At 44.0% G+C, this 17154-nt stretch overlaps 1 protein-coding gene across 4 annotated transcripts in view; it reads right to left on the reverse strand.

Annotated features, from left to right (window-relative positions):
• Window positions 1-17154, reverse strand: part of TOPBP1 (DNA topoisomerase II binding protein 1) — a 302005-nt gene that overhangs the window by 172061 nt on the left and 112790 nt on the right. For all 4 annotated transcript variants that reach the window (XM_033929986.1, XM_033929983.1, XM_033929985.1 and 1 more), the window contains 3 exons: window positions 12766-12939; window positions 12485-12594; window positions 12223-12346 (listed from right to left, as the gene is read on the reverse strand). In XM_033929986.1, the coding sequence (XP_033785877.1) occupies window positions 12223-12346; window positions 12485-12594; window positions 12766-12939 (408 nt within the window). The remainder of the gene's footprint in view (window positions 1-12222; window positions 12347-12484; window positions 12595-12765; window positions 12940-17154) is intronic.

Consider the following 17154-nt stretch of genomic DNA (forward strand, 5'->3'; position numbering starts at 1 on the left):
TCATTGCCAACCACTGGAAAAATAGGCCCCCTCTCATACTACCTGGGTTAACCGCTTGTTATCTTTGGGGAGGATGGAGATAGCTGTGGCCAAGAGGCGCCACACCTATATCATTTACTTCCACACTTGGAGTAAGTTGGAAGATCTGCTGGACACACTTTAGAGGATCTCCTAGTATAGGTTGCTTTGTTGTCTGCTAAGTGAACGGGGAGGGGGGGGGATTGTGGGGTGCTTTGGGATGGGGAACTTGGGCTGAAGGATGGGAGGGGATGGAAAAGACCAGATGAGGCTGATTGGTTTTGGTTTTATTGTTTCTATTACTGTACTTTCTATATTGTACTTGTATCTGATATTACTTGTTCCTTGTGGTTTTGCTTTTATTGTACAATATCTGGAAAATTTTCAATAAACATTTAGATATGGGAAAAGATTTTGCAAGTCTTTATCAGGAACCAAATTCTTACCCCTGGATATGTCAGAAGTTCTCTTTGAAGCAGGTAAAAAATATGCTTTATTTATGGGCAGAATTTGGTCTTGCGGAAAATTCAAGGATTCTATAAGAAATTTTTTGAAAATCTCTATTGGTGATATTACCAGAATCCTTGGACAATTTAGGACCCTCAGGTTCAATCTTCTATTAAAATTCTCTATCATTTCTATTTTACGAGCTGTAAAGTTTTGTTCTTTAATGATAGTAGTAATTGAACTCTTCAAGGAAGCTGTCTCAGTTTGTATTTTATCCATACATTCAAGCTTAACTTTAGCCAAACTATCTGTAAAAGTATCTATTTTCTTAACCAGTACCTCCATATCTGAGGCTTTCTTCTCCACCTTCACATCTATTTTCTTAATAGCTTCAAAAAGTGTTTCTAGTGTCACTACTGGGATAGTTGATGTTCCTCCTACTCCTTCGGCATTCTTCCGACCCAGAGTTCCAGCTGGGGCTTTAGCTCCTCCCAATAGCTGCTCCGGGGTCTCTTGCTCCTTTCCCTCGGGGCCAGACTCCTCACCCTGCGGTCCTGCTGGACATGGAGGCGCAGAGAGAAGGCGGCGACCACAATGTCATCAATTCCAGGGACTCGAGTGCTCCCTCACTCGAGTCCAACGCAGAAGTCTGCCACCGCGGGATTGTCCGGGTGTCAGCTGGGCTCAGTGGCTGCAGAAAATGCTGAATTGTCGACTGGGCTGGAGACGATGTGAGTAGCGGTAGTTGTCCTGCTCTCACATTCCCCTTCCTCTTGGTATGAGGCATATCTTTAAAATATATAGTAGCTTCTGATTGTTGAAAAATTTAGAAGAAAAACGCTAAGCTTCTGTGCTCAGCAAAGTGACATCCGCCATCTTGAATCCCCAGTCTTTCAATCGTTGTGGTGCGTCTTTACCAAATTAAGTTCATGACAGCTAATAGAAAAAGATAGCTGAACAGTATTTAGGAATTCTATAAAGTTAAAAACAAAATCTTAAACTGTCCACAACACAAATTTCCTACATAGGAATGTTTTCAAACATTTTCAAAACTTAGGATAATTTTAGCTTGGAGGCAGCATTCTGCACAAGACCTCTGGGCCTTGGTACAATTAATGTAAACAATGTTTACATAATCTATATGAGAAAGTACTAGTGATTGCACAACGAACCAAAAATTCTGAAATTTTAACAGCCCTCACTTTTTTTTTAATGTGAGAAAAGTATTCCTCATTATCTTATTGATTTGGTTGTTTATTCCTAAGTAACAGTCTACCTCCTAAGATACGAGAGGATACATCCCACCTATAATTTGAATCAAATTTCAATAATGTAAAGTGAAATGCCTTCCAGGATCCTCGGCTACTAGGAATGAGAGACAAATACTGACTGTAATTAAGGAAGAAACAAAGAATTTGAACCCTGATATTATCTACCTCAGAACAAATGATCTAGCCAACAATAACTGACTTGCAGTATAGAAAGCTTTTAGGGAGCTTGGGGAGGGGATAAAACCTTTTGTAAAGACTGTAGCTTTTTCAGAAGTACTGCCTACTTATAGAAAGGAAGAGGAAAGAGTACAAAATACTGAGAACTTCAATAGATGGCTCAAAGCCTGGTGTCATCAAGAAGGTTTTAGGTACATAGGAGGATGGGGCAATATATGAAAAAACAAAAGACTGTAATGTAATGATGGGCTGCACCTTATCATGGCAGGAAAAAGATTCCTACCTGAGAAATTCAGGTAATATGTTTCTAGGCATTTAAACTAGAAGGTAGGGGTGGTGTTTGTATGGAGGTTATTTCCAGTGGCCACCCTCAGTAAATGCAAAATACAAAATTTGATGATAATAAAGATAGCAATGAAAACAATATTAGCAATTCACTTCCTAGCGATGCAATAGGAAATGAGCTGAAATTAAAAATTCTACAAAAAATGAGATTGTTGTGGAATAGTACCTGGAAAGCAATGACCACAAATGCCCACAGTCTATGCAACAAAAATCAGCATCTGCAAGCCTTGATGTTAGAGGCAGACTTGGATATTGTTGCTATCACAGAGACATGGTTCAGTGATTCCCATGGATGGGACACCAACATACTGGGCTGTAATCTTTTTAGGAAGGACAGAGATGGTCGAAAAGGTGGAGGAGTAGCTCTCCATGTAAAGACAGATATCCAAGCGATTGAAATGCAGGGGGCCTGGGGAAAGGAAGAAGCAAAATGGATTGTTTTGAAAAGAGATGGAAATTCAATCCACTCGGGTGTTGTCTACAGACCTCCAACTCAATCGCTCCAACTCAAACTAAATTGTTAAAGATATGATTACGGATATTGTGACCACCACTATAGCCCAGGGCAGGGCTCGGTAGAAATCTTGGTGGTTACAACAGACAGTACCTTAGCGTGTGACCCGGCATGGAGGACCGGACTTTCAGCAGCAATCAAAATCAACTCCACTCAAGAATAAAGTCCCAACAGTAGGGTAGTTTAAAGGAATAGTTCATTTTACTCAATTCTTTAAAGCAGGTAAGTAATTCTTCAAACTTTATAACATTAGTCAGGGTTCCTCACCACATTCAAGAAGAAAGAAAAAAAAAAAAAACCTGCCAAAATGAGCAAGAAAATAAAGCAATGCACAATCAGGTTCAAACTTTCTTCTTCTGCTTATTAAGTCTCAATTAGCTCCTGAGACCCCAGCTCTATAGAGAGCTAGCATTGCCTGCTTCAAAGCAGGTATTTTATCAAAACCAAAAATAAAGTTCAGCATACAAGTTTCCTCAATTCTCAGTCAGAAAAGAAAATCAAGAAAAGCCTCTGGCAACAGAAGATGTCTGCCAGGAACAGGAGAGAGCAATAGGTTTTGCCAAAACAAAGGCCTTCAGATAGGCTTTCAAATTCCCTCCCAAGGTGGAAGCAAAACCTCTCTCCACTCTCTCCAAGCCTTCTCACAAAACCAACATTCAAGAGAAAGAAAAAAAAAAACAGCACACAAACAGTTCCAAAAGAACCTCACTCACTGTTTGTGGCTTAAAGCCAAGTCCACCTGCATTGGTTCAGGAAAATTGCATTCACAGCCAGCCCAAGCCTCTTGGAAGTCCATAGGCTCTTCATTCATGTGGGGCCCATCTTCAGTCTGTTCAGCCTCAGTCAGCTCCATGGGTTGTGGCCTGTTGCCCCTGTTTGGCTCGGCAGGATCCCTAGGGAGGCAAGGCCTAAACTTCCTCCCTAACCGGCTTCCCGGTTTGAATGCCACTGCTGGCTTATCTACCCTAGGGGCGTGCCCTGTTCTGAGTGCGTCAGCTGAATTCCAGGGGCCTCTTGAGCTCCCCCGGTGGTGGCTTGGACAAAATTCGCTCTCTTCATCCTCAGATATATCTGGCTCCTCCTGGTGGTGACTTACATTATTTCCCACACTATCATCCTGGGAGATCCTGGAATTTTCCTTCCGGGATTTTACTTTTACTTTCTTCCCTGGCTTAACTGGGACCTTGGCAGAGCCCGGGTCTGACTGGTCACAATATACAAAAGTTGGGAAAGAAAGGGGAGGAGCTGTTGCAGGGTGATTTCAATCTGCCAGATGCAAACTGAAAAGTTCTGTCTGCAGAATTGGAAAGAAGTAGGGAGATCGTGGATGTCTTTCCAGGGGTTCTACTCAGACAAATAGTGATGGAACCCATGAGAGAAAAAGTGATACTGGATCTGGTGCTCACAAATGGTGAAAGTGTCTCTGATGTCTGGGGGCCCACCTGGGAAGTAGCCATCATCATACGGTTTGGTTCGATATAACAGCCAAACTGGAGGATGGTCACACAAAACTCCTGGATTTCAAAATGTATGGACTTTAGCAGAATGGGAGAGTACCTGAAGAAAGAACTGGTGAAATGGAAAGACAGTGGTCCAAGTTGAAAGGTGCAATAAAAAGAGCTACTGACCTTTATGTGAAGAAATAGAGAAAAATAAGAGAAAAAGGAAACCAATATGGTTCTCCAAACAAGTGGTGGAAAAAATAAAGGGAAAAGAGTTGGCGTTCGTGAAATATAAAAAAAACTCAAGAAGAAGAATACAGAAAGGAATATTGGATGAAACTGAAAGAAGTCAAGAGGGAGATACGTCTGGCAAAAGCGCAAGCTGCTCTATCCCCTGCCCAGTCCAGCTTCCGAAAAGGCCACAGCACAGAGTCAGTACTCCTTGATATCATTGATGACAGCTGGGCAATACTCGACAAAGGCAGTGATGCCCTACTAGTCCTACTTGACCTCAGCGCTGCCTTTGACCCAGTCGACCACCACCTCCTCACATCCAGACTCTATGACCTCGGAATCAAGGACACAGCCCTCCAATGGATCACCTCCTTCCTCCATCAAAGGACCCAAACTGTCCTACTAGGGACACATAAATCTCACCCCAAGCCTATCAAATATGGTGTTCCTCAAGGCGCCCTTCTATCCCCCCTCCTATTCAACCTCTACATCAGGCCTGTCATTGATATAGCACAGAAATATAGCATTAAAATCCACTCTTATGCAGATGACATCCAGCTGCTCCTCCCACTAGGCGAGAACCGATCGTCCCAAATTGCTAACCTACAACAATGCCTATCTGACATGAAAGCCTGGATGTCAAACAACAAACTTCAACTTAACGCCTCTAAAACCGAACTCTTATGGATCAGGAAAAAAAGCACCAAATACACACGTCCCACACTAGCATGGGACTCCACTCTACTAAAGGCAACAGATCAGGTGCGCAGCCTAGGAGTAACCTTAGACGGACACCTATCCCTATCTGCCCACATATCCCAAGTAATCTCCACCTCCTTCTACTACCTCCGCCAACTGAAAAGGATCAAACCCTACATCTCCACACCTGACCTCGCCCAACTCCTTTACGCATATGTCCTCTCCAGAATGGATTACTGTAACTCCCTATTTAATGGCCTAACCAAAAATAATTTCAAACGCCTACAAAGGGTCCAAAATACAGCCATCCGCCTCCTACACAACCTCAACTACCATGATCCTGTCTCCCCGGCACTCCACGCTGAACACTGGCTCCCAATTAGCCAGCGCTGTGCTTTCAAGGCCCTAACAATAGCCCACAAAAGAATTTATACCACCACCCCCTCCTACATACAATCCAAGCTTCCCATCTACACACCCACCCGCACCCTCCGCTCAAAATCGGAAATACGCCTACGCATTCCCCCTGGAAGGTCCCTCCTCTCATAAACTGCCCGCAAACGATCCTACAGCCACTTCATTCCACATCTCTGGAACCAACTTCCCCCTCAACTCAGACAACAGAACTCATTATTGACATTCCGTAAAATGGTAAAGACCCTCCTCTTCAACTAAAAGTCACCCTCAGTCCACACCCCCCTTAAACCCCCCTCTCTCTTCCCTCCCCTGTCCAACTTCTCCCTAAATTTCAGTACAGCCCTCTCTTAGTCTGTACTCTGATAAATTGTACCGAAACTCAATTAACTTGTACTAAACTAAACTACTCATACCAAACTAAACGACTGATACTAAACTAAACTACATTTACTTAAACTCTACTCTTAATTTACTGTATACTCCCTGTATTTAACTACTTCGCAGTCCTGTATGTCCAAACATTTAACCTATAGAACATCTTATTTGTCTAATTACTCTCCATTGTGTATGTTTATCTGTAGACCGTTCTGAGCTACTGGGAGAACGGGATAAAAATCTAAATAAATAAATAAATAAATAAAATAAATAAAGAGCAAATGGCTATAAATATAAAAAAGGGAGACAACATTTTTTTCAGGTATATTAGTGAAATGGGAAAGACAAAAAACTGAATTACGAGACTGAAAGAAGGTATGAACTGCTATTTGGAAAGTGATGAAAACAAAGCAAATGTATTAACAAATACTTCTGTTCGGTATTCAAAGAAGAAAAACATGGAAAAGGACCATGATTGGTTAGCAAAGTTACACCTGAAATGGAGTGGATAACTGCATCATTCACGGAAGAAAGTGTTTATGAACAACTTGAAAAATTGAAGGTGGATAAATCTTTGTGACCGGATGGCATCTATCCCAGGATATTGAGGGAACTCCAAGAGGTTCTGGCAGATCCTCTTAAAGATTTATTCAATAAATCTTTAGAGTCGAGAGAGGTTCCGCGGGACTGGAGAAGAGCAGATGTGGTACCTCTTCACAAAAGTAGTTGCAGAGATGAAGCGGGAAACTACAGGCTGGTAAGCCTCACTTCAGTTATTGGAAAAATAATGGATAACGTTCCTGAAGGAAAGGACAGTGAAATTCTTGGAATCGAATGGATTACAAGATCCGAGGCAACATGGGTTTACTAAAGGTAAATCATACCAAATGTTCAAGTAGGCTGGAGACTTGAACACTGAGGCCAAAAGAATTGCCAGAATGGATTCTCTTTCCCACATGATAGGGCTAGAGACTCCGTTGTGTGAATTCAAATAACAGACGAGGAAAAGCCATGTAAAAACCAAATATGTTTATTGACAGAGCTTCCAAAGTCTGGAAAGAGCAAGCCCTCAGAATTTCAGTGCTCTTCAAAGAGAGAAAACAAGGCAAACAGATTTATACCCTATGTGACATCATTTGTAATAATTATCATGCTTTAGAATACAATGGCACAGTTGATCACATGACTTCCTTTTCAAAAATGCTTTACGTCAATGTTAACATTAAAAGTCCATTCTGTTAAGTTTTTTTAACCCAGCAGGTGGCAGTGTTTCATTTTTCTTCCTAAATCACTTTTGATCTCTGACCTTTCCATAAATCAATTATGTCAGTAAAAAGCCCTACTTCCTGCAGACACATCTTAACTTCTGTATGACCTTCAAAGTAGTATTGTATTTTCTAATCTATAAGAAACAGATTCTCAGTAAAATACCCAAATTTCCTGTTCCTCTGAGAACCTTATTCACATGGATGTATGTGAAGAATAGTACATAAATCTATGTTTCTTAAGAGTCACAACATCAATCTTCTGAACTTCCTAGCATTAGCTGAAATGTAGAATCAGCAATTTAGACAGGGAATGCCAATCTGTGAGCTTAATCTCTGTATTACAAGGCCTCAAGGCTGAGTTTCCAATGTAGTGTGCAGATACTGTATTTTAATTTATTCATGTAATTTTGATTCATTCACAATCTCAGTTTTCATCTCATCGGTGACAACTGTCATACCTGTAAATTCCAGAAATCGTCAACACAAACAAATCTGATTGAATTCTTTGACTTGGTGACTAGGGAATTGGATCAAGGACGTGCACTAGATGTAATTTACTTAGATTTCAGCAAAGCCTTTGACATGGTTCTTCATAGGAGGCTCTTAAACTCCATGGGCTGAAGTTAGGGCCCAAAGTGGTGAACTGGATTAGAAGCTGGTTGACGGATAGACACTAGAGGGTGATGGTTAATGGACTTCGCTCGGAGGAGGGAAAGGTGAGTAGTGGAGTGTCTCAGGGATCGGTGCTGGAACCGATTCTGTTCAATATGTTTGTGAGCGACATTGCTTAGGCACCTGAGCCAATCAGAGCCTTAGAGTGGGGCCTTAGGCATCTTAGACAATCAGGGCCTTGTGCCCTTCCCCGTGCATCACATATTGCACTGAGAGAAGGCCCACCATTTTGGATCGGTGGGCCATGAAAGTGGAGGAATTGTGCTTCCCTCCTGCGTCCAACAGAAAAGTTACTGGGGTGGGGCGGTTCTGGGAGTATCCGGTGGCAGGAGGAAGTGAGCATCCTTCCTGCCATTTTTTTTGGGGGGAAGGGGGATGGTTTGGGGGGAGGCTTCCGTTTATAGGAGGGAGTGGGCTTCCCTCCTGCCAATTTTCTTTCATGTGGGGGTTGTGGGGAATTGCCATGGCAGGGAGGAGGGAGGGGAGATTTCACATGGCAGGAGGAAGTTTTCAGTTCCAGGAGCCAATTCGACAGGGAGGGCTGTCATCGGCAGAGGAAGGTGCTTTTTCCCCCCCCTAATGGGGCAGATATTGTGCATGTGCAACTTGAACAGCATCTGTACCCATTAAAAAAAAAGGTTAGACAGGTAAGTGATTAATCCTGACCAGTTGATTTTTTTTGGGATCACTAAAAGTGATCACTTTTTTTAGTGCATCGGGAAACCATGTTAGAGCATCAATCGCTCTACTAGTTTACATGGCATTTCAATATTAATGAGCTTATTTGCATGGTCAGATCAGGGAATGAATGATCGTGCAGAAAACCACTCGGTGAGCCGTTTTCTGCATCAGTTTAGCATCGATTACTGGCTTTAGTGCTTCTGGTCCTGTCTCCTTTGTGACTCTGCAAAACACTGCTTACGTCTGGAAGCGCTCTAGAAATAATTAATAGTAGTAATGACACAAAGTTGTTTAAAGCTGTTAAATCACAGCGAGGAGGAGTCAAGATGGTGGCAGCACGAAGTTAGCGATGTTAACAGCAGTTCAGAAGCATTTCGTTTTTCTACAATTTTCTTCAGCTATGCCGCACTCCAAACGTAAGGGTAGCGTCCATCCCGAGCCCACTGCAGTAAGGATTTCTACCCCTACTCAGAGGTCAATTCTGGCCTTCACCGCTGTTCCCTTTAACCCTGTTGGTTTACCTGGAGGTTTGCTCGAGCTCTCCTCGGCTGGAAGAGCAACCGGGGATGTCAAGCTGGAGGTTTCCCTCTCTCCTCCAGTGGCTGTCCCGCCGCCACACCCTGCCCAGCTTGCAGTCCAATCTGGGGAGTCCTATGCGGAAGTGGATGCAGGGGAAACAACAAAACCTGCGGTGACCACGCTCGAGAGAATTAAACTGGTGAAACTCTCCTCTGAGCCCATTCAGCTCTGACACAGTCGACTCTGCATCAAACAAAAAGCATGGTGTCAAGAGCTCCATGTTCGTACAAAGACAGTAGGTGCCAATGGGGAAGCAGTAATAGGCTGCTAGATGCTTGAGTAGTAAGCAGCTAGTCAATGCATATTGCTTTGCAATTTTCATGTGTAAAGTAACTGCCTCTAATTCTCATCCAAATACTGATGAACTAAAGATATAATTGGCCTCAGCGGATGGACTAACTTTCATAATCTCTAACGGTGCTGGGATTGCAAACAAAGCTATAATGATTGCTATGGATGAGAAATAGAGACTACTTCCAAGTGTAGCCACTGAAGGTTGAAATGTACATGTTTTCTGTCTGTCAAACTATGCATCACACTGGGAACTGGGCAAATGCTTCAATGCCTCTGCTCAATCCTCAGCGTTGTGCCCAAGTATTCAGAATCCAATGCTTGATGTGAACTAGGAGAGTTAAATTGTTCCTGTCTCTGGGTCTACTTTTTGGCTTTGGTGCTGAAGGAATTGATATTTCTGTTCTATATTTCCATATCATGTGGAGATAATGCAGATCCATAGGGCTAGATTCACTAAGCAAACCGATCAGTTTGTGACCCTTTTGCAACCTGATTTTCTTCCAACCCGATTCACTAACCTCTGAGGTTGTGGGTTCAAATCCCATGCTGCTCCTTGTGACCCTGCGCAAGTCACTTAATCCTTTTCATTAAAAAAAATACCCTTCTCAAATATCATTTCAATTTTCTTAGTCCAAGTTATCCAGATGTGTAAATCCACTATGAATAGCTCCTGAACTTAAATCCTCTCAGATCCCCGTGTGTTGTATGTGTTTTACAATCACACTAGAAAGGGAATTAACCTCACTGGCTCATGCTCCCCTCCTGCCCTGTTGTTAATCAAAAACACTTATAGTTCTTAAAACAGGGACTTTTAGATCCCGGGCAGGGTTTGTTGAAAATAGGCAATGAAAGTCGTTGTTACTCAATCTTTCCTGATGTCTTTACTAGTCCCTTCGCCAACGTTAAGCTAGCTGTCCATTTCGCCGTCAGGGCTGTGGACCAGTATAATGTTGCGGCTCTATGATTCACAAGCTCACCATGGCTCTCTGCCACAGCTCTCTGGGTATAATGTTGCGGCTCTACGATTCACAAGCTCACCACGGCTTTCTGCCGTGGTGAGCTTGTGAATCATAGAGCCGCAACATTATACTGGTCCACAGCCCTGACGCAGCCTAAGGGTGAAACAGACAGCTAGCTTAATGTTGGCGAAGGGACCAGCAGAGACAGCAGGAAAGATCGACGACCTCATCTGGAGTACTGTGTGCAATTCTGGATGCCACATTACTGTAAAGATGTACTTCGAGCTGAGTCAGTCCAGCGAATGGCCACTAGGATGGTCTCCGGACTCAAGGGTCTCTCATACGAGGAAAGACTGGGCAAGTTGCAGCTCTACTCTCTAGAGGAGCGCAGGGAGAGGGGCGACATGATTGAGACATTTAAGTACGTCACAGGTCGTGTCGAGGTGGAAAACGACATATTCTTTCCTAAGGGACCTTCAGTCACAAGGGGGCACCCGCTCAAACTCAGAGGAGGGAGATTTGGTGGTGACACCAGGAAGTATTTCTTTACAGAAAGGGTGGTGGATCACTGGAACAAACTACCGGTGCAGGTGATCAAGGCCACTAGCGTACTCGACTTTAAGAATAAATGGGACATCTACAGGGATCTCTATGTGGGTCGAGCAGCACTCTGACTTAATGGGGTGGGACAGTAGAGTGGGCAGACTTGATGGGCTGTAGCCCTTTTCTGCCGCCATCTTTCTTTCTATGACTTTCACTGCCTATTTTCAACAAACCCTGCCCGGGATCTAAAAGTCCCTGTTTTAAGAACTATAAGTGTTTTTGATTAACAACAGGGCAGGAGGGGAGCATGAGCCAGTGAGGTTAATTCCCTTTCTAATGTGATTGTAAAACACATACAACACATGGGGATCTGAGGCTCAGCCCCTTTGATAATAACTAAAAAGGATTTAAGTTCAGGAGCTATTCATAGTGGATTTACACCTCTGGATAACTTGGACTAAGAAAATTGAAATGACATTTGAGAAGGGTATTTTTGGAAATGATTATCTATGTTCTTTCTCATCCTGTATATAATTTTGGTGATACAAGTCACTTAATCCCCCATTGCCCCAGGTACATTAGGTAGAGTGTGAGCCCATCAGGACAGATAGGGAAAAATGCTTGAGAATCTGAATATAAGAGTTGTATATAAATACTAAAAATAAATAAATATGGCATAAGGCAATGTACATAAATATTCAACAACAGAAAAAAATCTATAATATCAAAACAAATAAAAAATAATCACAGAAACACAAGGACTAATTATAATCATAAAATATATATGAAAAAAATAAAACCACAGATGACCCAATTCAAAGACACAGGCTTTCTCAGACATGCTTTGAAAAATAGATGAGGCAAATCAAGTGAAGAAAGTTTCATTTAGACAAATGACACCATGAAAAAAAATCTATTACTGGATGCCTGCCAGGGCCAAAGCCTAAAGCTCACAGAAAAAGAAGAAAAAACGTAAATTACCACAAAATGTAATGACTTAGTGTCATGAAAAAAGATTTTTGGGATGTACTGAATACAAAAGCAGACAAAACACAGAAAAGCTGTCAAACAGCTATGACAAGCAGGTAAACTGCTGATCCAGAGGGTAAAAAAGACTAATCAATCATGCATGATAAAACAACTTGGGGCATGTAGTAGGAACCACTCTGCAAAGTGTTCAGTCAGTGCTAGGCAATAACATCACTTGTACTATGAGTGTTATACTGTCTTCAAAGAAATGTCCCTTCTGTTGTCTGGGGAAGGGAAAATAAATAATTTCATACATACCGCCAAAAGCCAGTGCTCAGATACAATGTGTATTCCCCGCTCTTTAACAGATTTATACTCTCGGTTGTTGTCATTCTGCCTCCCCTGGTAGATGAAATGAGTTACGGTTTCATCATAACACCATCTACAGGAACAGAAACATGCATAATATGGGATCATGTTTATTATCCTGGATATTTATGCACAGGAAAGAGACTCCAAGGTTCATGGATAGAACTGTTGGTGAAAGAGACTAAGTGCTATGAAGCATTCTTTGTAATACCTATAATCTGCTCCAAGAGAAGCTGCAATACCGTTCAAATCCCCTTGCTTCTTGCTGAGTTTCTTACTGATACAGACCACAACGTCGGTAAGAGGTTTGTTTTCTTCTTCCTTTTTAGTAAGAAAAAAAACAGGAAGAAAATAAATTCTAGTTGCACTACAGTCTCCTCCCTTCAAAATTAAAATTAAAAAGCTAAGTAAAAATCCACAGTGGACTGTGAAGTATGTGTATTTCAGCATTTTATACTTTAGTTACAGTACTTTACAAATAGCCCTGCATACCTCTTCTTGATGTGGAGCTTTCAACTGAGGGCTGGCGGTGAGAGCAGCTGTCTGACGAGCACTAGTTGCCAATGCCAGTTTCAGGTTCCTGTCTATGACTTCTGATAAAGGGGTACTCAGTTTCCTCATCCGCTGACTTGAATCTCCAGGTGTTTCTAAAGATGCAAGAGCATCCTAGAAAAATAAGAGATACCCGTCATGCCATCGAAGCAGACATATCACCTTATTCTTAAGCACCAAAGAATTTGTCTGCTTTATCAAAGCATGTGCACCTGCTCAAGTGGGCAAAATAATAAAAAGAGCATATCTGTGCCAATTTAAAGCTGTCATCAATGTAAGCATATGCTATTAAAAAGAAATTACTTTTTAAAATTAGAAATGCAAGTTAATCGCAGTTAATGTGTTATTAGTCATGATTAGTCAGATAATGTTTGCCATGCAGTCTTCTATCATACTATGTCGGAGAGTGTGGCACAAAGGTTAGAGCAAAGTAAACCTGGTCTTCAAATCACACTTTAATAGCAACCAATGGTAAAGCACATACAGAGAAACGTCTTGCTTTACCATTGGTTGTTATTAAAGTGTGATTTGAAGACCAGGCTTAATCTGCTCTGTTCCACTGACTTGTTGCTACTTGAGCAGAGCAACCCTCTCCATTATTGGTGCTGGTTTCTCACAGAGGTTAGAGCTATAGCCTCAGCACCCTGAGATCGTGGGTTCAAACCACACTGTTCCTTGTGACCCTGGGCAGGTCACTAGATCCCCCATTGCCCCAGGTATATTAGATAGATTGTGAGCCCACAGGTACAGACAGAAAAAATGCTTTAGTATCTTAATAAAGCTCATGTAAACTGTTCCGAGCTCCCCTGGGAGAATGATATAGAAAACTGAATGAATAAATAAATAATAAAACTAACTGTGCTGAACAATCCACACAGTATTTCATTCCCTTCCCTCTCCTGCCCCACCTCGTTTGATAGCTCTTTCAACTCCCCCTAACTCCTGGGCATACTTTAAATCAGATCTTCTCTTGGCCCAGCAGTGATATTCAAACCCTGCCCGTGGCCTGTTCCAGGGAAAGGAAAAAGGACTTGGTTACAAGCAAATCAGTTTACATATTATATACAGGTACTTATTTTGTATCTGGGGCAATGGAGGGTTAAGTGACTTGCCCAGAGTCACAAGGAGCTGCAGTGGAAATCAAACCCAATTCCCCTGGTTCTCAGGCCACTGCACTAACCATAAGGCTGCTGTTCCAATCCTAGAGTCAGAGGATTTTCATCTGACCCATCCTGCCCCTTTTGAGTGATTTCCTCTTTTCACAGGGGTGAGACAGGTCAGAGGGAAAGCCCCAGAGCAGGCCATGTATAAGTTTTGCTGCAGGGGACCAACAGAAGACCTACCAGTAATTAAATGTGCATCTGGGGGAGTGGAAAGAGAGATGAAATTGAAAGAGCTGTCGAAACATTGGCTGGAAGAGAGATATTTCAGTTAGTGCACGGAGGAAAGGGGGATATGCCAAACCAAAAGCAAGAGGGAATCAAGTGAAGGGGGAGGAGGGAGATAAGTTTGGAGAGATAATGGACCGGAGAGTATGTTTATGTTTATTTAAGATTTGACATACCACTCATGCATTTTACTGACCTAAGTGGTTTACAAAGTATCAAACTAAAATGAAATTAGGTACTTGAGTAGAGGAGAAGGAAAGAGATGCTGCATGGGGAAAGAGGGGGTGCTGAGATGCTTTCTAAAGGAAGAAGGATGGACCTGGGGCTAAAGGAAGGTAGCGAGATGTAATGGATCTTGGGGTGGAGGAGGAGAGAGAGGAAAAAAATGGATTAGACTCCCAAAGGGTGGGTGGAAAGGAGATTGAGAGAGTACAAACCTGGGGAAGGAGAGGAGGGAAGAAAAGATGCTGGACAATGGGAGGGAGGAAGGAAGGGAAGAAAGGAAGAGATGTTGGTCCTAGAGTTGGGAAGGAGAAATTAGGTTCTTACCTGCTAATTTACTTTCTTTTAGCTTCTCCAGACCAGTAGAGGTTAATCTTTACAAATGGGTATATATCCAATCATGACCAGCAGGTGGAGACTGAAAACAAAACTGTGGGACAGTATATAATATACTCCCTTCTCTATTTACCTCAGTCTGCCGAATAGCCAAGCAGAACCAAGAACTGGAAAACAGAAAGAAAACAATACTTCGAACAGGAGTAATAACTAACATACCCAAATGCTGTTGGAAAATGCAGAGGAGAAATACCCGAAGGAAAATATCCCCACAGCTCGCCAGCTAAGCCAGCCGAGCCACAGCCGCTGTTCTTTAATTCTCCCCGGCCCTAGAAAAATACTAGAACCCGCAGCAAAAAACAAAAACTGCCCTCGAAACAGCCTCAACAACACAACAATAACAACAACAGACAGGGTGGGGACCTCTACTGGTCTGGAGAAGCTAAAAGAAAGTAAATTAGCAGGTAAGAACCTAATTTCTCCTTCTTTAGCACTCTCCAGACCAGTAGAGGTTAATCTTTACAAATGGGACGTACCAAAGCAGTCCCTCTCATGGGCGGGACCCCCGCAGGGCCGATACCAGAACACGCTCACCGAACACCGCGCCCCGACGCGCCTGAACATCTACCCGATAATGTCTAACAAAGGAATGCAAGGAGGACCAAACCGCAGCCTTACAAATATCCACTGGAGGCACGAGCGACGACTCAGCCTAAGAAGCTGCCTGACCCTGAGTGGAATGAGCCATGAGAAACTCCGGAACAGGCTTCTGTCTCAGAAGATAAGCGGAAGCAATCGTCTCCTTGATCCAGCGCGCAATAGTAGCCTTAGAAGCGCCAGCCCCCCGACGAGGACCCGCCAGAAGGACAAAGAGATGATCGGATTTCCGGACTTCCTGGGTCCGCTGCACATAAGAGCGAAGGACCCGACCGACATCCAACTTGCGCAGCTGCCATTGCTCAGAAGAGCCCTCCCGACTACCCAAGACTGGGAGGACCACCGATTGATTGACATGAAAAGGAGAAACTACTTTCGGCAGAAAGGAAGGAACAGGCCGCAAGACAACCCGCTCCCTAGAAAACTCCAAGAAGGGAGCCCTACAAGAGAAAGCCTGTAGCTCAGAAACACGCCTAGCGGAAGTAATGGCCACCAAAAAGACCGCCTTCAGAGTAAGGTCCTTCAAAGAACAGCCATCCAACGGCTCGAAAAGGCGGGCGCACCAAAACAGAGAGAACCAGATTGAGATCCCAAGAGGGAACAGAGAGCCGTAGGGGAGGCCTGAGCAACTTGGCCGCCCGCAAAAAGCGAATCACATCAGGAATGGCCGACAAACGCTGACCTGTCACCAACCCTCGAAAAGCCAACAGGGCCGCAAGTTGAACCCGGAGAGAAGACCAAGCCAGGCCTCTATCCAGGCCATCCTGCAAGAACTCTAGAATGGTAGGCAGGGAAGTGCGAAAAGAGACCACTCCCCGCGCCCGGCACCACCCCTCAAAGAGACGCCAAACCCGCACATAAGTCCGAGAGGTAGAAAGCCTCCGGGACCCCAAGAGCATAGAGATCCCCTTATCTGAATATCCCTTCTTACTAAGGCGACCCCTTTCAAGAGCCAAGCCGTAAGACAGAAGAGAGACGGGTCGAACATGGGAATGGGACCCTGCGTCAGAAGATCGTCCAAGAGAGGCAGAGGAAGAGGATCCGCCACCAGATGCCTCACCAGATCCGCATACCACGGACGTCGAGGCCAATCCGGAGCCACCAGAACCGGATGGTGAACAATGCGAAGAAGTACTCTGCCCACTAATGGCCAAGGAGGGAACACATACAACAGCCCCTCCGTTGGCCACGGTTGGACCAGAGCATCCAGACCCTCGGCCAGACTGTCCCTGCAACGACTGAAGAAGCGGGGCACTTTGGCGTTGCCACTCGTGGCCATCAGGTCCATCAGGGGCTGCCCCCAAGCCTGCACTATCAACTGAAACGCCCCAGAGCCGAGAAGTGACGACTGAGGAAGTCCGCCTGAACATTTTCTACCCCGGCTATGTGAGAGGCCGAGAGGTCCAGAAGATGGGACTCCGCCCAAAGCATGAGCCGAGCCGCCTCCTGCGCCACCTGAGTGCTCTTGGTGCCCCCCTGACGATTGACATAAGCCACCGCCGCGGCATTGTCCGACAGGACTCTGACTGACTTGCCCAACCAAAGGGAGCGGAAAGCTAACAGTGCCAGACGGACCGCTCTGGTCTCCAATACGTTGATCGACCAGGAGGTCTCCTCCGTGGACCAGGTGCCCTGAGCTGAGTGACCCAAACACTGAGCCCCCCAACCAAGGAGACTCACATCCGTAAGGAGCACTGTCCACTGCGGGAGATCCAGACCCACCCCC

This window comes from Geotrypetes seraphini, chromosome 2 (genome assembly GCF_902459505.1).
Source record: "Geotrypetes seraphini chromosome 2, aGeoSer1.1, whole genome shotgun sequence".
Taxonomy (NCBI): Eukaryota; Metazoa; Chordata; class Amphibia; order Gymnophiona; family Dermophiidae; genus Geotrypetes; species Geotrypetes seraphini.